The 20,782-nt window shown below is 42.0% G+C and overlaps 1 protein-coding gene across 1 annotated transcript; it reads left to right on the top strand.

Annotated features, from left to right (window-relative positions):
* Positions 1-2,520: 2,520 nt before the first annotated feature.
* Positions 2,521-20,514, top strand: LOC119429162 (cyclic nucleotide-gated channel cone photoreceptor subunit alpha). Its single transcript, XM_037696840.1, has 7 exons — positions 2,521-2,692; positions 4,482-4,574; positions 8,871-8,927; positions 10,917-11,027; positions 16,210-16,311; positions 16,386-16,492; positions 18,989-20,514. The coding sequence occupies exons 2-7, from the start codon at positions 4,486-4,488 to the stop codon at positions 20,341-20,343; spliced, it is 1,821 nt and encodes a 606-aa protein (XP_037552768.1). The 5' UTR covers positions 2,521-2,692; positions 4,482-4,485; the 3' UTR covers positions 20,344-20,514.
* The last annotated feature ends 268 nt before the right edge of the window (positions 20,515-20,782 follow it).

Below are 20,782 nucleotides of genomic sequence, written 5' to 3'. Positions count from 1 at the left end.
GAGGAGGAGGGGGCGTGCCAAAGACACCATCTTAGCACCAACATAACTGGTTTGTTCCAGTTTGGAGTAAGGTGTTGGGGGAAGAATCAGTTGTGTTGTGTGTTTCCTTGACTGATGAAGCCTTCTGGATGGAAGGTGAAATGTTTCAGCAAAAAAAGAAACTGTCCAGATGACCTGACTGAAAATTGTTGAATTGTATACCTGGATTATTGAGCATGGACTTTATTGGTTTTCTGGGGATGTTGTCTGGGCCGGTTACCTTGTGCGGATAAATGCTCCTGAAGGTACTCCTTACTTCTGCTGAGGTCACGCTGAGATGCTCTTCATCCGGTGGTGAGGTGAGTCTGGTGCTGGGGGGTCTGTTCAGTCACATGCTGAAGTGTCCCTGGGCAAGACACTGAACTCCTCGTTGCCTCTGATGTGTGTCCCATCAGTGTATGAATGTGATAAAGCTCTGATTAGTCTCTTTAGAATGATTTGTTCAATTAGCTTTGTAGAGATCTAGTATAGAGCTGTATGAATGGGTAAATGAGGACACAAATTATTGTAAAGAGCTTTGAGTGTCTCGATAAGATAGAAAGGCGCTAAATAAGTACAGTCCATTTACCATTTACACAACGCGAGAATCGATCAACAGAGGACACCATCTCCTCTGTGGTCCACACTGCTCTCACCCACCTGGAGCAGAAGGACTCCTACGTCCGTATGCTCTTTGTGGACTTCACATCCGCCTTCAACACCATGATCCCCAAAACCCTGATGGACAAACTATTCACACTAGGACTAAGCCCCTCCATTTGCAACTGGGTCCTGGACTTCTTAAACAGACTGCAGTCTGTGAGGATCCACAACCTCTCCTCCTCCACCATAACCCTCAGCACTGGCTCTCCTCAGGGATGTGTGTTGAGCCCCCTCCTGTGCACTCTGCTCACGTAAGATTGTGCAGCTACCCATCCAGGCTGTCACATTGTAAAGTTTGCAGATGATACAGCGGTGGTGGGATGCATCACAAACAATGATGAGTCCAGCTACAGGCAGGAGGTGCATCATGAAGGACCCCACTCACCCAGCACGCACACTTTTTGCCCCGCTCCCCTCAGGCAGGAGATTGCGGAGCATTAAGAACCACTAGACTGAGGAACAGCTTCTACCCTGAGGCTGTTAGACTCATGGATATCGAACCAGAAAAATCACTGTGAAATAATCACTGTAATGCCACTTGACTGCTGATCTCATGCTGCTGATTATTTCATGCTGCTGCGTTCATTCGTACTCATCTGCTCACACAGACTCATGTTAGTGCTGCTGTTCAGCATATTGTTTTTGTACTACTAGTGCTTAGCGTGTAGTGTAACATTTTTCTTAGTTCATATCTTAGATCTTATTACTGTTTTTCTTTACAATTTATACTTTTGTTGGATGTAACTGGGATCCCGTGTACATAATTTCGTTCCACCTCATGTACCACATGTGGTGCGAATGACAAAGAAACTTTGACTTTAAGAGTCATATAAACAGTGGCTGTTTATTAGACAGAGATGTTACAAGATCTCACACTGAAGAAGTCTTTTGGATAAAAGACAAAACGTTTCAACAAGTTTTTAATTTTTAATTTAATTGTAAATTTTTATTCTTTGAATCCATCCAGAGGACCTGTTCGATTTTTCTATATGGATTATTGAGCATGTATCAGGAAACCTCTTCAGTAGTTTGTACCAGGTGTAAAAATTAAAGGATTAGCTTTTCTTGAAAGAATGGATATCCCTCTCCATCTTTCATAGCTAAGGTTTGGAATAAGATAATCCTATATTAAAAAATGATCAAGTTTTTAGATTAAACCTAGAAAATAGCATACAAGAAGTCACATTCAGAGTATGAGTTGGGGGAACAGTCTCAGCTCCACAACAAATTCAACAAATTTTAACTTAAAATCTGTAAAAATCTACTCCATTAAGTTTGTATTTTAGTGTATATTTAGTTGTTTTTCTTAGTTCATATCTTAGATGTTATTACTGTTTTTCTTATACATTTTATTGCTGGATGTAACTGGGACCCTGTGTACATAATTTCGCTCCACCACATGTACCACATGAGGTGCGAATGACAATAAAGAAACTCTGACTCTGATTTTTAATGTCTGTCGACTGTGGCAGCCATCTTGAATTGTCTCCAAATCAATCACTTGTAGATGTCACTGATTACTTCCTGAAAGATTCATTGAAATATGTCCAGTTATTCACACACAGAGGGGGATCTAATTAATAATAAACTTACTGAACAGAAGTGGACCAAGTACAGAGCCCTGTGGGACATCAGGTGACAAGTAAAAAAACCCTCCAGATTTACAACAAAGTCCATGCTCAATAATCCAGTTATACAATCCAACATTTTTCAGTCAGGTCATCCAGATTTACAGTTTTTATTTTAAACAGCTTGAAACCAAAACAGGGTAGGATTGTACTCAATTAACACTAGCTAACACAACCTTCATCAAATGCTCCTCCTCCTCCTGCTCCTGCTCCTCCTCCTGCTGAGTTGGTGGATGAAGACAAGCAGCTCCTCCTGCAGCAGAGGATGAAGCTTATTCTGTCAGAGGACAAGCATCATGCTGGGATCGCCTGATCTGGATGCTGTTTAATGGTGTGACTTCATAATCATCTTCATCATCATCATCTGGTTCACTCATATTCAGGTAAAGTCACTCTCCTCAGTCGGCTGTAACAAAACAGAGAGCAGCTTGAGCTTAACGAGTCACGTTGAGCTGAAAGTCTAATTTTAGTTGATGTAATCTGGGAGAAAAGGATTTCAGTAAACTGTGTGGAGAAGCAGCTAAATGACATAAGGAGCTAAAACACAAACTGGTTTTACCCACAGTACTCATCTGTTCCTGAATTATGTTCATATCTCAGGCCTCTGTAAAACAAACAGACACACTAAAGAAGTTCATAAAAGTCAGACTTAAATCAAATTCAAGAAATTAAGACTTTCTGTGAAAAATGCAGAGTGCTGAATGACTTTGTGGTAAAAACTGAAAGGAGCAGAACACTAGCTAAAGCCAGAAGTAGCATAACATTACTTTCAAAGTTCAAAACAACAAAACCCTAGCTAAAAGCTATTAAACGTTATAGCTACAAACACTGAGTAAAAGGAGAACTAAAGCAACAACAACAAACTAGCTAAAAGCTAAAGGCTAACTAACCAGCTAGCTAAATGTAACAAAAGATTAGCTAAAAGCAAAAAATAGCTAAATGCTTGCTAAAAATAAAATTAGCTAAAAGGCTAGCTAGAAGCCAAAAGTAGCAAAAAAAGACCAGCTAAAACCTAAAATTATCAGAATGCTATTGAAAAGCAGCAAAAGGCTAGTAATAGTTACTAGTTGTTAATAGTTAATATATAGTTAAATGTTAACAGACAATAGCTAAAAGCATTAAAAGAGTAGCTAAGTGTAGATTAACGCAGTAAAATACTAGCTATAATTTTGAAAGAGCCGAACATGTTGATTTATGAATGGTTGCCAAAGCCTCCTGGCTTTTCTGTGATGAGTTTGTATGATCTCTCTGTGCACATGTGGGTTTTCTCTGGGGACTCCGGTGTCCTCCCACACACTAAAACAGCAGGTTTTCAGTTTGGGACAAACCTTCATGACAGTGAATAGAAACAATCGTAAAGTCTGAGAACTGAAAGATCTGCCTCCCATTCTGCTGCTGGAAACTCTAGGAACCACAAGTAAACCTGCAGTCTGAGAGAGAAGTGCTCTGTTAGGAAAACATGGAACAATAAGATCTGTAATATAAGATGGAGCTAGGTTGTTGAGAGCTTTGTAGGTTAGAAGTAAGATTTTGAATTCTATTCTGGATTTGACAGGGAGCCAATGGAGAGAAGCTAAAACTGGAGAAATATGATCTCTGCTATCAAATCTAACCCTAACCCTAGTGATGTTACACAGGTGGAGGAAAGAGGTTCTGGTAACATTTTTAATGTCGGGGTTAAAAGACATATCCTGATCAAGATTTTAACTTCAGAACTGGAGGCCAAATTAATGCCATCCAGAGATGGCGAAAGACTGCAAAATGTGTTGCTCAGGTCCAAAAACCACAACCTCTGTCTTGCCTGAGTTTAAAAGCAGAAAATTAAGGGTCATCCAGGTTTTTATATCTTTAAGACATGATTATAACTTAAGTAACTGATTGGACTCATCGGGTTTCATGGATAAATATAACTGCGTATCATCAGCATAACTATGAACACTTATCCCATGCTGTTTAATAATATTACCTATGGAAGCATATATAAAGGAAAGAATATTGGTCCAAACACTGAACCCTGAGGAACTCCATGACTAACTTTGGTGTATGAAGAAGATTTATTATTTACATTTACAAACTGTAGTCTATCAGATAGATATGATTTAAACCATAATTAGAGCCGTTTAGATCGTCACAGTTTAAATACATCATGTGTTGATGTTTCTTTTACCAAAGACTCATGATGCACTTTTGGAGAAGCAGCGTTGGTCCAGGAGAGTCCAGCCTGAGCAGACCCAGAACAGATGTCATCAGGAGGAGCAGGACCAGGTGAGTCCTACACCCAAACCACATCAGCGTTCTGTAAATATGAATTCAGACTTGCACAGATGTAACGCCTAATGTCCACCAGAGTTTTAGATTAGAGTCATGCTGAGAAACGATAGGATTGTAACAATTTTGGACAAACCTCGAGAAGAACTGCTCTGTTTCTGCTCAGAATATGTTCTCCACGACTCTCGGCTACTATTACCTCAAATTTTAGCTCCATGTCTGTACAACTGACCGAGTTTGAGCCATATTTGTGCTGGCTAATGTCAGTTAGTTGTGAGAGCCATGTTGAATGTGGTTGTTAACAAAACTTAATCAGTTGTGGATGTCCAGCAATTCTAAAACAGTCAAATCCATCCAGTGGTTCATGAACTAACAAACAGGATTGACTCCAGAACTTTAGGCAAACATCTCACACAATCAGTAGTACTTGGATTATGTGTTAGTTACTATTAGTCTAAACGTTAGATACATTTTTGTAAAACTGACTACGTTATAGCCATTTATGTGTTTTATGAGGTCAGGTGGCCATGGTAGCTCAGTGGTGTGCACCACAGTCATCCTGAGGCTGCAGGTTCAAGTCCATGTATTGTAAACCAACTGCCAAATCTTTAAGTTGGCTCACCGTAGCAATCCCTAGAGATGGGAGCAGCCAAAAGAAAAACAACAGCTGGCCATGGCAGTCATCCTAAATCAGGTTGACTCCAAAATTGTATTTATTTTTGTAGGTGCTCATCCAATTAACAGTTCCTGAAAATTTCAATCAAACACATCCAGTGGTTTAATGGATATTTTGCTGACAGACAGTTGAGTCGAAACATCCATCCATTATCTTTACCCGTGTCTTCCTTTTCGGGTCACGGGGGTCGCTGTGCGAGAAGCAGGGACACCCTGGACAGGTCTCCAGTCCATCACAGGGACACATAGAGACAACCAAGACAACCATTCACTCTCTCTCTCTCACCTAGGGTTCAGTTTAGAGTTACCAGTCAGTCCAACATGTTTTTGGTCTGTGGGAGGAAACTGGAGTGCCTGGACAAAACCGACACATGCACAAAAAGAACTCCACCCAGAAAGGCCCCCGGACTGGGATCTGAACCAGGGTAACCTGCTCGATGAGAGGCAGCAGCTCTACCAACTGCACCACCGTGCTGCCCTGGTTCTAAACCAAAAAAATCAACAAGATTAAAACCAGCACACAATACTGAAAAATTCTTCATCGTCAACTTGAGGATGTCTCTCAGCTGCAACTACAACAAACTTGAGCTCAATATCTCCAGAACAGGCTGAGTTCATTCAATTCAACCTTTATTTATACAGGTAATCCCATTGAGCCTCGAGGACTCATTTACAAGAGAGACCTGATTTCAACAAAGAAAGATGACAACAATGGACAACAGCAACAACAATAAACAGTTATAAAAAGGCATACTGCAGTTTTTTTTTTTTTACAAATAGGATGGCTAAAAGGAAAAGGTAACAAAAAAACAGCTAGATTCCAAGACAAATGTATAAAACTAAAAACAGGAACATGTCTGCATTGGACCCTGCCAGGAGTCCAACAGATTCTTAAAGACACTTAGAGAGGTCAAGGTCGAGAGATTCAAAGCTTTTTGTAAGATATTCCAGGAAACAGGAGCGGAGTAGGAGAAGGTCCTTTTGTCTAGTTCAGTCCTCACTGAGGGAACACTGCAGGTAATGATGTCCTGAGAGCGCACGCTGTAGCTGCACTCACACAGAGACATGTAGGAGGAGATGTATGAAGGCAGCAGACCAGGAAGTGATTTAAAGATGAAAATATACCAGTGGGAGAGTCTGCGTGAAGTTAATGATGTCCAGTTAACCAGTGGATACAGGGTGCAGTGGTGGGTACGATAATCACAGCCAGTTATGAATCTTAGTGCACCATGATAGACAGCATCCAACATCTGCAGCATCCAACATCTACAGCATCCAACATCTGCAGGGTTCTTGTAGGAGTGTTCATGTAAATAATATCACCAAAATCAATGGAGGGAAGGAAAGTCACAGATACAAGGTGTTTTCTAGCATTCAGGGTTAGACAGGATCTGTTTCTGAAAAAGAAACCCAGTTTAACTTTCAGTTTCTTTACCAAGTTTTCCACATGGAGCTTAAAAGAGAGATGTGAGTCGACCAAGATACCCAAATATTTATAGGAATCAACAAACTCAATGGGGACACCATTTGAGGATAAAATCGGAGTAAGAACTGCTGGGACCAACTTCCTATTTGAAAAAAGCATCCCTTTGGTTTTGTCAGCATTTAAGACAAGTTTGAGGTGAAACAAATCAGTCTGGATGTAGTTGAATGAAGATTTCAAAAGCTGGAAAGTCTTAGTAACAGTTTTAGCTCGACAATAAACAACTGTGTCGTCAGCATAGAAGTGTATGGATGCATTAGGGATGTTTTTACCTACAATATGTATGTAGATTGTAAAGAGGGTGGGTCCTAAGACTGAGCCTTGTGGTACACCATTGTTGACTGTTAAATAACTGGAGGAAGTACCATTATGTTGAACACATTGCCTCCGGTCTGAGAGATAGTTAGAGAACCAACCAATGGTGTGTTCTGAGAAACCGATTTCTGAGTTTATGACACAAGATGTTCTGATCCACAGTGTCAGAATCTTTAGACAGGTCTAAGAAAAGTGCAGCACAATAATCTTTAGCATCCAGTGCTTCAACAACGTCATTAAGAACCTTCAGTGAAGCAGTGGTTGTGCTGTGTTGTTTCCTGAAACCAGATTGATGTGGAGGTAAGATGTTAAATGAGTCCAGGTCATTTTTGATTTGAGAGTTTATCAGTTTTTCTAGAACCTTGGCTAAAATGCAGAGTTTAGAGATTGGTCGATAGTTGTTCAGTGAGGGGGGGTCACCTCCCTTCAGCAAAGGAAGAACAAAGGCTGTTTTCCAAGTGTCTGGGATGGAGTTTTGTCTTATGGAGAGATTGAAGATGTGGGTCACAGGGACTGTGATGATGTGAGCAGCCAGCCTTAAGAAATAAGGTGGAAGTTCATCTGGACCTGCAGATTTTTTAGGATCAAGATCTTTTAACAGTTTATTGACCTCACTGACTGAGAATGGAGAAAAAGAGAAGCTGTGATTAACTGAGGATTGACTTGTAGGAGGGATTTGATTTGAAGAAGTTTGGTTATTAAGTGAAGTGGCTGATCTTCCATTAGTAACTGTGTCAAATAAAGAACCAGAAGCAACAAAATGTTTGTTGAAACAGTTCAGGATCTCGTGCTTATTTGACACAGGAACAGAGTTAACGAGAAGTTGTGATGGGAGGTCAGATGATTGGGGGCTGCCTGAGAGAGATTTGATGGTTTTCCAGAATCTGTTAGGGTCATTTAGATTTTTGGAGGTCTGAGATAAGAAATAGTTGCGTTTTGCTGCTTTGACAGAAGTTGTACATTTATTCCTCATCTGTCGAAAACTCAACCAATCAGTGTCTGAGTCAGATTTTCTCGCTGCGGCCCAAAGATGATCTCTCCTGTGCAGGAGGTCAGCTAGCTCTGGAGTAAACCAGGGGCTGTCTCGTCCCTTTATTCTGAACTGATGAAAAGGAGCATGTAAGTTCAGGAAATAAATGAAATTATTATAGAAATAGTTCCAAGCAGAGTTCACGTCATCAGTTAACAGAATACGATGCCAGTCAAAGTGAGACAGATCCCAGAGGAATGACTGTTCACAGAAATGTTTCAGATCCCTTTTTTGAATTAATCTGGGCTTAGAAGGTGGAAGTTTAATATCTCTCAAAGCCGCTGTCACACAATGATCACTCAAAAGATCAGCTAATACACCTGTACCAGGGAATTTGTGAGGCATATTAGTTAGAAACAGGTCTAAGATGGAAGATTTTTCAGGACGGTTTTTATTTAATCTAGTGGGAGAGTTGATCAGTTGGGTAAGATTGAGAGACAGGCAACATTCCTTGAATTTATCACAGAGGGGGGTCGACTTACACCAATCAATGTTGAGGTCTCCAGCCAAAAGGATCTCTTTGAATTTTAAATTACCAAGAAATTCCATCAGGGCGGAATTAAAGATATTTTTGTGTTTTCGTAGGTCAGCTGAATGTGGTGGCCATCTTGAATCAAGTTGACTTGAAATGTTAGTTCAGCTGTAGATGGTTATTTCCTAAAAGGTTCATTTAATCTGTGGTTTATGACACAAGTAAGTCAATAAAAACTGTTTACCTTTAGAAATTAATTTATATTCTTATTGTCCAAAAAATACAAAAGGACCATTTTTATATTTGTTTCTTCCACAGGGATGGCCAGTGGCCCCTGGCTTCGCACAACATGAATAACTCCAACAACAACGATGGGTAAGATACCAGAACAAGAGACCGTTAAAACATCGCTCTTCAGTTCTAAGATCCTTTATGGGTTCATCAAGTCTGCAGATAATCAGTAACAAAAATACAAGGCTAGGTCTGTCTTCGGACTGGTCTGGCCATTCAACATGCTGATGGTAAATGGACTGTACTTATACAGCCACTTTCTATCTGATCAAGATACTTAGAGCTCTTTACAACAATCTGTGCCTCATTTACCCATTCATACAGCTCTATACTAGATCTCTACAAAGCCAACTGAACAAATCATTCTAATGAAACTAATCAGACCTTTATCACATTCATACACCAATGGGACACACATCAGAGGCTATGAGGGGTTCAGTGTCTTGCCCAGGGACACCTTGGCATGTGACTGCTGGTGGATTTGAACCCCCAACTCTTGCATTGGAGGACGACTGTTCTAACCACTCAGCCACAGCCGCCCAGATGTGTAGAGTAGTCAGGTATCAGAGCCAGATGCAACACTAGTACAGTCATGGAGCTCCTTAAACCAGCCACTAGGGAACACAAGCCAGTGTATCTCTGGTTCTGGTCCCAAGCCCAGGTATAATGGTGAGGGTTGTGTCAGGAAGGGCTTCTGAAGTAAAACCCTTTTGCCAAAACTATAATGTGAGTTCAGCAAAGTGACACCATACCGCATCGGTCAAGGCCTGGGTTAACAACGACCACCACCGGTGCTGTTAACAAACAGGGTGCCATCAAAAATTGTGCTCCTGTTAGTCAAAGACCACGAGGAGGGAAACATGTCTGTTAGAGAGGACATGGAGGTAGTTGGAGTGAGGACAGAGGATGCAGAAGACAGAGTGAGGTGGAGGAGGATGACTTGCTGTGGCGATCCCTGAAGAGGGAATAGCCGAAAGAAGAAGACAGTCATGAAGCTCCTTCTTCACCTGGATGAACACTGTCCTCCTTCTGGCCACAGTCGGTGTGAAGTCTGGTCAATGGTGTGCCCTTGACCCATTGAGCAGAACGGAAGCCTGTCCAGCATGGTGTAGAATAATATTCCTGCTTTGAATCTGTCACCCTAATGATGATCAATCGTGGTGACTCACCATCACAAAGTTTAGTGCAAAGCACACGGTGGGCCCCGTCCAGGCGGGGTTTCTCCTCAAGTCTGAAGTTCCCAAAAGACTCAGACATAAACTTTGTGGACCCTGTAAGCCCCCTGACAGATCCACCAGTCAAATATTAGTTCATGTAGTACCCCCAAGTCTTACTCAAAACCTTCATCGCCACAGAGAGCTTTACCATATTAGCTTGCATGCTAGTTAGCTGGTCACCATGCTCGTTCACCGCACCCTCAAAATCAGGACAAACCCCACAGTGCTGAACGACTCTCTTCCAGCGTTTTTAGAGTCGTCGCCACTTCCTTTGTAACCCACTCTGATGCCATTGCTTCAAGTTTGATGATAATTCAGCTTGCAGGTCATCTACCATTACCTTGACATGCCAGAGCATCTTCTCAGCACCTGGCTTTTCTGCTAAATCAAATTCTAAGGTCTAGACCAGGGTCTGTAAATTTATGATCAAAAGAGCCATTTCTGCCCCGTTGCTTATTAAATAAAAATATATCCAAAGCCTCAAAACCTGCTACAACTGTGATTATCAAGTGGGGGTTGTGGACTATTTCAAATTTGTAGAAGAGGGCTTTTCCAACAAGTAGGGATAACATAAACCAAAATGATCTAATGATGGTTAACATTTATTTATTTATTTACATTTTGAGACAAAAGAAAATACCAAATTTGTGTAATAAAAGATAAATAGACATACTTTTACCAATTTATGACTCAGATGATGTAGCAGTTGAAAAGTCTTTGAATACACAGCCGTGACAACAGATAGGCAAACTTCAAAATGTCAATTAAAATGTAACATTTTCTTTGAAAGTCAACCACGTCCTGTCAAAAAATATAAACCATTTTTACCTTAATTACCTTTGTTTCTCTGTTTCAGAAAGAAAGATGAAAAGAAAGATGATAAGAAGGATGATAAGAAAGATGACAAGAAGGATGATAAGAAAGATGACAAGAAGGATGGAAAAAAGGACGACAAAAAAGAAGAGCCGTAAGTCCAACACTAGCCGCTTTAATTGACAGAGATAAATGGTAGGTGACTGAGCAAACTTGTAATTTCAGAAAGCAACAAATGTATCTGAGACTGAATGAATAATAAACAAGAGCTTCACCTCCACAAACTGGTACAGCCTCACTGCAGGTGCCACCTCAGTCCAATATCAAAGTCTCCCTCTGTTCTACTGCCACTCATCCAGAGACATACTGGAACTCCTCCATCATTTCTGGATCCAGAGTTACCAACTGTACCCTTTTCAGGTGGAAAGGTTGTCAAATTGGTGACAAAGGGCAGCACTGGCATAATAACACACTTACTGGAAACAAGTTTGACTTAAGCCGCTTTGCCATTGATAAATGCGACTTCACTCGGCTCTTGTCTAATCGGTTCTTCTCAGGTGTAGGTGATTTGCCACTGTGACTTGTTTCCCCGCTCTGTGGGCGGGATCGTCAATGCAAAGTGGGTGGTATTGTAACTGGTCATTGTGTTCAATTCAATCCTATTCAATTAATTTCTGTAGTGGCAAGTCACAACAACAATCGTCTCGGGGCACTGTACAAAAACATTCAGATGCATTATAAGAGCCAATTAGTAAAAGTTATCTAAGGAAGCCGGCAGATTGTGTTGAATCTTCACTTCGTCACAGTCTCCCATCCTGAGATAGCAGGATATGGCGCTGTCCGTCAACACGATGAGGAAGTAGAGGTTCAGATGTAGTTTGCAGTTTTGCTGGGCAGGTCATCCAGTGACGTAGCTCCGCTGACCAATCAACAGCTGCTGTCTGCTTATATCAAAATCGGCACTTTGAGCCAGTTCGCTTGGAACCATGAACAAGGTGGTCCCATAAACTGGGCTGAGTGGGGGTGGGTGCCAGCAATGGGCAGACCTTTAACTTGTGTGGTGTAGAACTGATGAGAGTTGAGAGAGTGGTGTCTCTTCAATGTCCAATGGAGGACTGGGATGACACCTGTAGAGTGGCAGACTGGGGTGGTATTTACCATTAAATGGTAAAATGGACCATACTTATATAGCCCTTTCTCTCTTATCAAGACACTCGAAGTGCTTTATACTACAATTTGTGTCCTCATTTACCCATTCATACAGCTCTCTACTAGATCTCTAGAAAGCTAATTGAACAAATCATTCTAAAAAGAGTAATCAGTGCTTTATCACATTCATACACTGATGTGACACACATCGGAGGCTATGAGGGGTTCAGTGTCTTGCCCAGGGACACTTCAGCATGTGACTGCTGGTGGATTCGAACCCCCAACTCTTGCATTGGAAGACGATTGCTCTAACCACTCGGCCACAGCCGCCCCACTCATTAAGAAAAAAGGACCAGAGAGTGTGTTCCAGCTATCGTGGAATCACACTTCTTGCTCTCCCTGGGAAAGTTTACTCCAGGGGGTTAGAAGGGAGGCTTTGACTGATTGTCAAATCTCCTCAGATTCAAGAGGAGCAGTGTGGCTTTAGTCCTGCTCATGGAATAGTGGACCAGATTTTCACCCTTGCACTGTTGCTAAGGCAGTCATGGGACTTTCACTCCCCGGGCTACATGTGTTTTGTAGACCCCAAAAAATCTTATGACCAAGTTCCCCAAGGCATTCTGTATGGGTGTGTGGTGGTGGTGTATTGTGGGAGTATGGGGTGCCTGGGTTGCTTTAAAGGTTGTCTGGTTATTGATAAACCAAAACAAGGGTTATGTACACATCCTCAGCATAAGGTTGAGCTCTATCTCCATTCAGGTTGGACTCTGCCAGGGCTGTATCTAGTCTCCAGGCAAGTTTGTGGTGTTCATGGACAGGATCTCAACATCAAGGAGAGGAGGGTGTCCGGTTTCTGAACTTCAGGGTCTCATCTCTTCTTTTTGCAGATGATGTGGTTATTCTGGCATCTTCGAACCATGACCTTCAGCATGCACTGGGGCTGTATGCCTCTGAGGGTGAAACGGCTGGAATGCGAGTCAGCTCCTCTAAGTCCAAGACTATGGTTCTCAATGGGAACAGGGTGGAACGTTCCCTCTAGATCAGGATTAAATTTTTGTCTTGAGCTGAAGGTTTAAATAGATAAGAGACGGAGCAACAGATTGGAGCCTCATCTCAAGTAATGAGGGTGTTGGTCCCGATGGTTGTGATGAAGAAAGCAATGAGCCAATGGACAAAGCTCTTGCTCGTCTCTGTTTCAACCTTCAACTATGGTCATGAGAGTTCAATTCAATTCCAGTTCCAGTTCAAAAATACTTTATTAATTCCAAAGGGAAATTAAGTGTTGTCATAGCTCATCATCCTGGTTTCATTCTAGAGTTGTTATAGATGCTGATAGCTGTGGGCAGGAAGGATCTCCTGCAGTGAATCTGAAGAATCTGGCCACAGATATCGATCTGTCGACCTGGATCAGCTTACTGTCAGATCCGGTGGACCTCTCGGTCCTCCTGGGCAGCAGGACTGTCCAAATGCTGGGCAGAATTCCTCCCTGAGCAAGGATCACTCCTCCCAGCTGTCTTCCGAGCTCCTCGTTGCCACGGACAGACAGCTGAAGGTGCTGGAGGATGATCCTGGTCCTCCCATTGTCACAAGCTGAGTTTCTCACCAGCTCCAGGATCTCGGCAGTCAGGTACTCGAGAATAACTGCCAGGTTGACAGGAATTCGTCCACGGAGCCTCCTTTTCAACTCATTTGGGGCTGTAGTTGAGGTATTTGAGCTTTTGAGATGTTAATCAGCAGCTGTTTGTTAAAAAACACCTTGATGCCATGGTTACGCATCTTAACAAATGCCCAAAAGTAAAAAGGTTTCAGTAAAATCCTTCCTTCTGCAAAGTATTCGATACCAGAGGAAATAATCATCCGGAAAAAAGAGGAATTAGTTTTCAAAAGCAATAACTCAGAATGAATGTAACGGAGCTACTCCATCATGCCCCTGAGTGGCGCAAATCGACAACTAGAACTAGTTCGATCATGACCAAAAAAAAAGCTAAAGGAAGATGCATCCTGGGTGCCTCCCTTAGGAGGTTTTCAAGGGACATCCCGCTGAAAGGAGACCCTGGGGCAGACCTAGAAACCAAAGGCAGGTTTATATTTCCTCTGTGGCCTGGAAACACCTTTTGGTTCCTCCAGGAGGAACTGGAGGGTGTCTATGGGGAGAGGGATGTCTGGGTTTCTGTTGGAGAAATTCTTGTTCTCTGATGTTTACTCAAAAGAAAAGTTCTAGAATTGCGCCGCTCCAGGTGGCTGCATGTTAGAGCAGCTCTGTGACTTTCAATCTGAGATTTGCTTTTGGAAACTTTAATTCCTCTTTTCTGGATGTAAATCACATTTTTTGGATGATTGTTTCCTCTGGTATCAGATGCTGTGCAGCTGGAAGGATTTTTACTGAAACTTTTTTAGTTTTGGACATTTGTTATGATGCGTAACCATGGCAACAAGGCAGTTTTCTACAACCAACAGCAGCTGATTAACATCTCAAAAGCTCAAATAGTATCTCAACTACAGCCCCAAATCTCAAATGAGTTGAAAGGATGTTCTGTGGACGCATTCTCATCTACCTGCCAGCTTTGCTCGAGTGTCTGACCACTGAGATCCTGGAACTAGCAGGAAACACGGCTCATGACAGCAGAAGGACAGGATCGTCCCTCAGCACCAACAGTTGGCTGTCCACAGCTATGAGGAGCTCGGCAGACTGCTGGGAGGAGTGGCCATCGCTCTGGGAGGAGTTCTGCCCGGCATTCAGGCGGTCCTACAGCCCAGGGGAACCGAGAGGCCAGCTGAGTCTGGGTGGACGGATCGGACGGCATCTGCAGCCAGTTTCTTGGGATCCAGTGTGGGATGGACCTTTACAAGAGATCCTTCCTGTCTACAGCATCAGCATCTATAACATCTCTTAATGAAATGAGGATAATGAGTTACAACAACAAATAATTTCCCTCTGGGATTAATAAAGTATTTTTGAATTGAATTGAATTGAATAAACACAATTTACAGCAGCTGAAGATTTATATCTGGCATGTTAGTTGCAAGGTCAGATTTCAGGACATGTTACATACATGAACATACATAAATATATACACATGAAGACAAGTCACAGAAATGAGCCATGAGCCACGTTATCTGCTCACTTTTATACATCATCAGTTCAGCAGCATTCAACGACTGCAGCCACCTCACATAGCATTGTTTGCACAAACATATGGTTCATGGGCATTAAATACATGTCCTTCAGCTCGAGATAAGAGGGTGTTTTGGGAGACAACCGAGCCTCTTGTTCTCAGGGCAGAGGGGAAGAAACTTCTCAGCCACAATAATAAAGCACAATAAAAAAACATCTATAACCTTTGACCATAAAACCTCTGGCAGTTTCCTTTCTGTTGCCTCCTTGAAACAACCGCAGACAACAATGAAGTTTTGACTGGTTTTAGTGTTTTGTGTAGTTTAACTTAAAGAACAAAAGTGAATTCTTTATATTATTTATGTCAGCAGCTGAAAATAAATCATTGGTTAAGACAAGGAGGAACAATGTTTGACTAATTCAAAACCGCTCAATACAAAAACAACTGGACTTTATTTGTAACAGAAGACATATTTCGCTCCTCATCCGAGGAGCTTTCTCAATTCAAAGAACAGGGAGTCAGGGATTCAGGTTATAAGGCTGCGATAAGACACACACACATGTAGATTGACAATTCACACCTCACATCTTAACAGTAGGGGTTTATTAAGGTCTTTGTTCCTCTAATTCACAGATGAGGCCCCTCTGTTCCCATCAGGTGTAAAAACCGGCTGGGAATCAGTCTTAAAGTTGCATTATAGGTTTTTGAAAGTGGAAATCTGAGGCCTCCTCCTCTGTTAAGAGACGGCTTTTCTCTTTTTACATAAATTGCTTCCTTCACCCCCCTCTCAAACCATCTGTGTTCTCGGTCCAAAATGTGCACATTCTGGTCCTCAAAAGAGTGTCCCTTATCTGTGAGGTGGAGGTGAACAGCTGAGTCTTGTCCAGAGGAGGTGGCTCTCCTGTGTTGAACCATGCGTCTGTGAAGAGGCTGTTTAGTTTCTCCAATGTAGAGGTCTGGACAGTCACCAATGTTGGGCCATAAACAGTATTGTTTCATTACTGATGGCGACAGTCAGGAACAGTATCTTGTTTTGTTGAGTCTTTCATTCAAACCCGTGTCCTTGTTCAGAAAGGAGGTGTGGATCATGGATCCGGCCACAGATCTGTACTACTTCTGGCTGTGCACAACATCCATCTCCGTGTTTTACAATTTGAATTTTCTGGTGGCCAGGTCTGCATCAATTTCATTTTAAATTCCACCTTTACCACCTTTCTTGTCTTCTAACCTGTTTTTTCTCCATGTAGATCCTGTTTTAATGAACTGCAGTATACAAACTTAACCTTGTGGATGGCTTTGGATTACACTTCAGATCTCATCTACTATGCTGACATCTTTGTTCGATTCAGGACAGGTGAAGGAAGCAAGAGCTTTTTGTCCAATTTGTCTTGTTTATCATACAGCCCCATTTCAAAGACAGCTGGTATTAAATAAACAATAAACTTATTAACAACGCTCATTAAGACACATTACAGTGAAACAAAGTAAATATATCAAATGTCGAAGTTAAGAAATTGTATAACTTTTAGGGAAAAATGTAACTTTGAATTTGACAGCAGCAACACATCTAAAAGTAGTTGTTCCAGGTCCATTTTTCTTCTGTGAAGCATCTTCTCTCTTTTTAACAACAGTCTGTAAATGTCCAGGACCTGAGGAGACCAGTTCTTGGAGGGTTTGGAGGACCTGAGGCAGGGCTTAATTTGAGCCAGATCCTGCCGGAACAGGATCCAGGAACTCTTAGGCTTACTAATAATAAAGTTATGAACAAATATGACTGCCTTGAATTAATAAAACTTGTATTGGATATGTAAACTGAAAATATCTAAAAAAAGTTAAGTCAGGTCCTCTGAATATTCAAAAAACAAAAAAAGCAAACAAAAAAATTGTAGAAACATTTCGTCTTTCATCCGAAAGACTTCTTCAGTCTGAGGTGCTGTATTCAGCTCTTTTTTTTTCATTCAACCTTTATTTAGACAGATAAGTCACATTGATCCTCGAAGACTCATTTACAAGTGAGACCTGTTTAGACAGACAGAAAGTGGTGAAACTGGAACACGTAGGAATTGGAGGCAAAAAGAAATCCTATTAAACTTTTTCTTCTTGGCTGAGAAGAAAAACTAATGTTAAAAAACACCTCGCACATAAAGCACATAGTGACGTAGACATTCAGCAGGGGGTGGGGGGAGACGACGAGAGCAGTGCGCAGTGTTCAAGAATGCACTCAAGGGCACTGTAAGAGTTCTGATAAGGATGGAATAATCAGTCAATGTCCTCCAGTGAGATCCGTAAACATTCTCGAGGGATGTCGGGGAATGGCCAGGGACAACGCCTATGGGAATCCAAGAGTCCTAAAATGATGACACAATGTTTATTCAGCTGGTTTCATCTGGTTATCAGTTGGAAATTCCTCGATGGTAGGGGGTGGGACAAAGCGTCAGATGACATTTTCTCCAGGCGACTTCAGATAAAATGGCCTTCAAGGCCAGCCAAGGGAGCCAAATTCAAATAAACACACAGTTGTTTTGGGGACAGGCAGAACTTAATAACATCTACCTTAAGTCTGTGTTGGTCCAAAAGTTCCGAAATGTCCAATTATAATAAAGCTTATTCTGATTTTGATTCTCAGAGTGGATCAACCAGTTTGCTGCTGACAACCAGAACCAGCTGGTCACATGCTCAAGAAGGACCATCAGCCTAACAATGGATCATTAGCACCTGATGGCTGTTTACTGTTCACAGAGGGCTGAGTGATACTAGCAATCACAGCATTGTAAGAGGGGGACAGTTGAACCTGGAGGCTCCACCCCTGTTTAATGATGGTCGATTTCTTTTCACAAAGATGGCCTCCTTTACTCCTCTCTCAAACCAAAGTCCATGGTGTTCTGAACACCATGGACTTTGGTTTGAGACTTTGTGGATAAGGTGAGGGATGTCATCATGGAGACTGATGAAACAATGGTCTCTCTTGATGTCACATCACTCTTTACGTGCATTCCTGTTGATGATGCAGTAGAGGTGGTCAGTTTAAGATTAAAATCAGACACCACTCTGAGCAGCAGGACCACGCTTTCCACATTAACGATCCACTGTTGATCCACTCTGAGAAGGTGCTATTTATAAGACCGAGTTGAATACAGCACCTCAGACTGAAGAAGTCTTTCGGATTTTTTTTGTTTTGGTTTGGTTTTTTGAATGTCCAGAAGATCAGACTTAACTTTTTTAGATTTTTCTACCTGGATTATTGAGCATGCATCAGAATAAACTGAAAATAATTACATAAACACTTATCCAGCCTGCCGTCGGGCAGATTTAAAATAATAATGCCCATGTAAAGTCCGGTACCTTTCTCCATGTTTCTGTCCTGCTGCTCAGCTTCTGACAGGGTTCATGTGAGCGCTGCGCAGCAGCAGCCCTACAAAACAAAGGCTCTCATTGGTTGAGACGCGCGACGATGCTCATCCATAGCCAACAGTGATCAACGTCCTGCCCCCCATGACCAATGTCTGCGTGTTCACAGCTACTGAGCAACTGACCTAAAAATGTCAGGAAAACTAACAGCGTTAGCACGTTAAAAACCATTAACTGCTCAGCAGTTCAGATGTTTCTGATCCAGACCCCTGACTATTAGAGCTTTCTGTTGTGTTTCTATCAATAATGTCAAAGTTAAAATATTTTTTCTTTAATAATGGTACAATTCTCTATTGAAATATTTGATTTGTTTAGTTTGACTTTGAATTTATAAATTTTGCTAATTATAACTTTTTATTACTTTTTACACAACAAAGCCCCAGTTCTGTCAGAATTGTAGTTGTCTTTTAAATTAAAAGCTTACATTTTAATGTCTTGGCAGGTTTCCTCGAACAAGGACTGCTTGTAAAGGATGCAAAGGTTCTGAAAGAGAAGTACATGAAGACACGTCAGTTTAAACTGGACATCTTATCCATCCTTCCTACTGACATTGTGTTCTTAAAAGTTGGAATCAACAACCCAGAGTGGAGGTTCAACCGTCTTTTTAGGCTAGCACGGCTCTTTGAGTTCTTCGATCGGACTGAAACTCGAACCAATTTTCCAAACATCTTCCGAATTGCTAATCTTGTCCTTTACATAATAATCATTATACACTGGAATGCCTGCCTGTACTTTGCCATCTCCAAGGTGCTTGGCTTTGGCTCAGACACTTGGGTTTACCCAGACATCAAAAATCCTGTGAATGCTGCCCTGACCAGACAGTACATCTACTGCTTTTGGTGGTCCACGCTTACCTTGACAACCATTGGTGAGACTCCACCTCCGGTCAGAGACGTCGAGTACTTCTTTGTGGTCGCCGACTTCCTCACTGGAGTTCTGATCTTTGCAACAATTGTAGGCAATGTTGGCGCCATGATTTCCAACATGAATGCTGCACGTGTTGAGTTCCAGGCCAAGATAGACTCCATCAAGCAGTACATGCAATTCAGGAAGGTCACCAAAGACCTGGAGGCCAGGGTGGTGAAGTGGTTTGACTATCTGTGGACAGAGGGGAAGACTTGTGATGAGAAGCAGGTGCTGAAGAATCTGCCTGACAAGCTGAAGGCAGAGATAGCCATTAACGTCCACCTGGAAACCTTAAGTAAAGTGCGTATTTTTCAGGACTGCGAGGCGGGTTTGCTCATCGAGTTGGTCCTGAAACTACAGCCTCAGGTTTTCAGTCCTGGGGACTACATCTGCAAGAAAGGGGACATTGGCAGGGAAATGTACATCATCAAAGAAGGAAAGCTAGCTGTTGTCGCCGACGACGGAATCACACAGTTTGTGGTCCTCAGTGACGGGGCTTACTTTGGAGAAATCAGCATCCTTGGAATCAAGGGTAGCAAGGCAGGAAATCGAAGAACAGCCAACATCCGCAGCGTTGGCTACTCTGACCTGTTTGCTCTTTCCAAAGATGACCTGATGGAAGTCCTCATAGAGTATCCTGATGCTAAATATGCTCTGGAGGAGAAGGGAAGGGCCATCCTGATGAAAGATAACCTCATAGATGAGTCACTGGTTGCTGCAATAGATGCCAAAGATCTAGAGAATAAAGTAAACCAGATTGAACACAGTGTGGACGTGATGACAAACAAATTCAAAAAGCTAACGAGCCAGTATGAGTCCTCTCAACGGAAACTCAGGCAGCGTCTCTGTAATTTATCAAATGAGGTCCAGAGCCTCCGGGATGAGGAGTGAAGCCTTCCTGCCACACTCAGGAAGCCGTACCTCCTTGAGGACTTCAGTCCTCATCAAATGGAACATGATTATCATTATTATTCTCACACTGAATAAAAGAACAATGCTGCCTTGGAAGCTGCCTGTTTTTTCTCTCCAGTAGAGTTCACGAAGAGGTTGCTGGGTCTTCCTCAGGTCAATTCAAAACACGTCCTTAAAACATACCATACCATACCACTTTATTTATAAAGCACTTAAAACAGCAACAAGGCCAACCAAAGTGCTGTACAGACAGAACAACAGGTAACACACAAAGAAAATACAAAATGAGGTAAATCAGAATATAGACATAAAAACGATGCAGATAATGACGACAAACCAGTGTGGAGCATACAGGATCAAACACAGATCATCTGGTGTTGAAAGATACTGAATAGTAGTGAGTTTTTAAACAGGACTT

Source organism: Nematolebias whitei, chromosome 24 (genome assembly GCF_014905685.2).
Source record: "Nematolebias whitei isolate Nwh7 chromosome 24, NemWhi1, whole genome shotgun sequence".
NCBI lineage: Eukaryota > Metazoa > Chordata > Actinopteri > Cyprinodontiformes > Rivulidae > Nematolebias > Nematolebias whitei.
The sequence above is the reverse complement of the archived record's forward strand: the minus strand, read 5'-3'. Positions and strand labels throughout refer to the sequence as shown.

Excerpts from the sequence above, each read along its gene's own strand:
- LOC119429162 (XM_037696840.1), top strand. The coding sequence starts at position 4,486 with ATGATGCACTTTTGGAGAAGCAGCGTTGGTCCAGGAGAGTCCAGCCTG. Across the intron at positions 11,028-16,209 it reads GACGACAAAAAAGAAGAGCC|AAAGGAGGTGTGGATCATGG; the intron begins GTAAGTCCAACA and ends GTCCTTGTTCAG. Across the intron at positions 16,312-16,385 it reads TTGAATTTTCTGGTGGCCAG|ATCCTGTTTTAATGAACTGC; the intron begins GTCTGCATCAAT and ends TTCTCCATGTAG.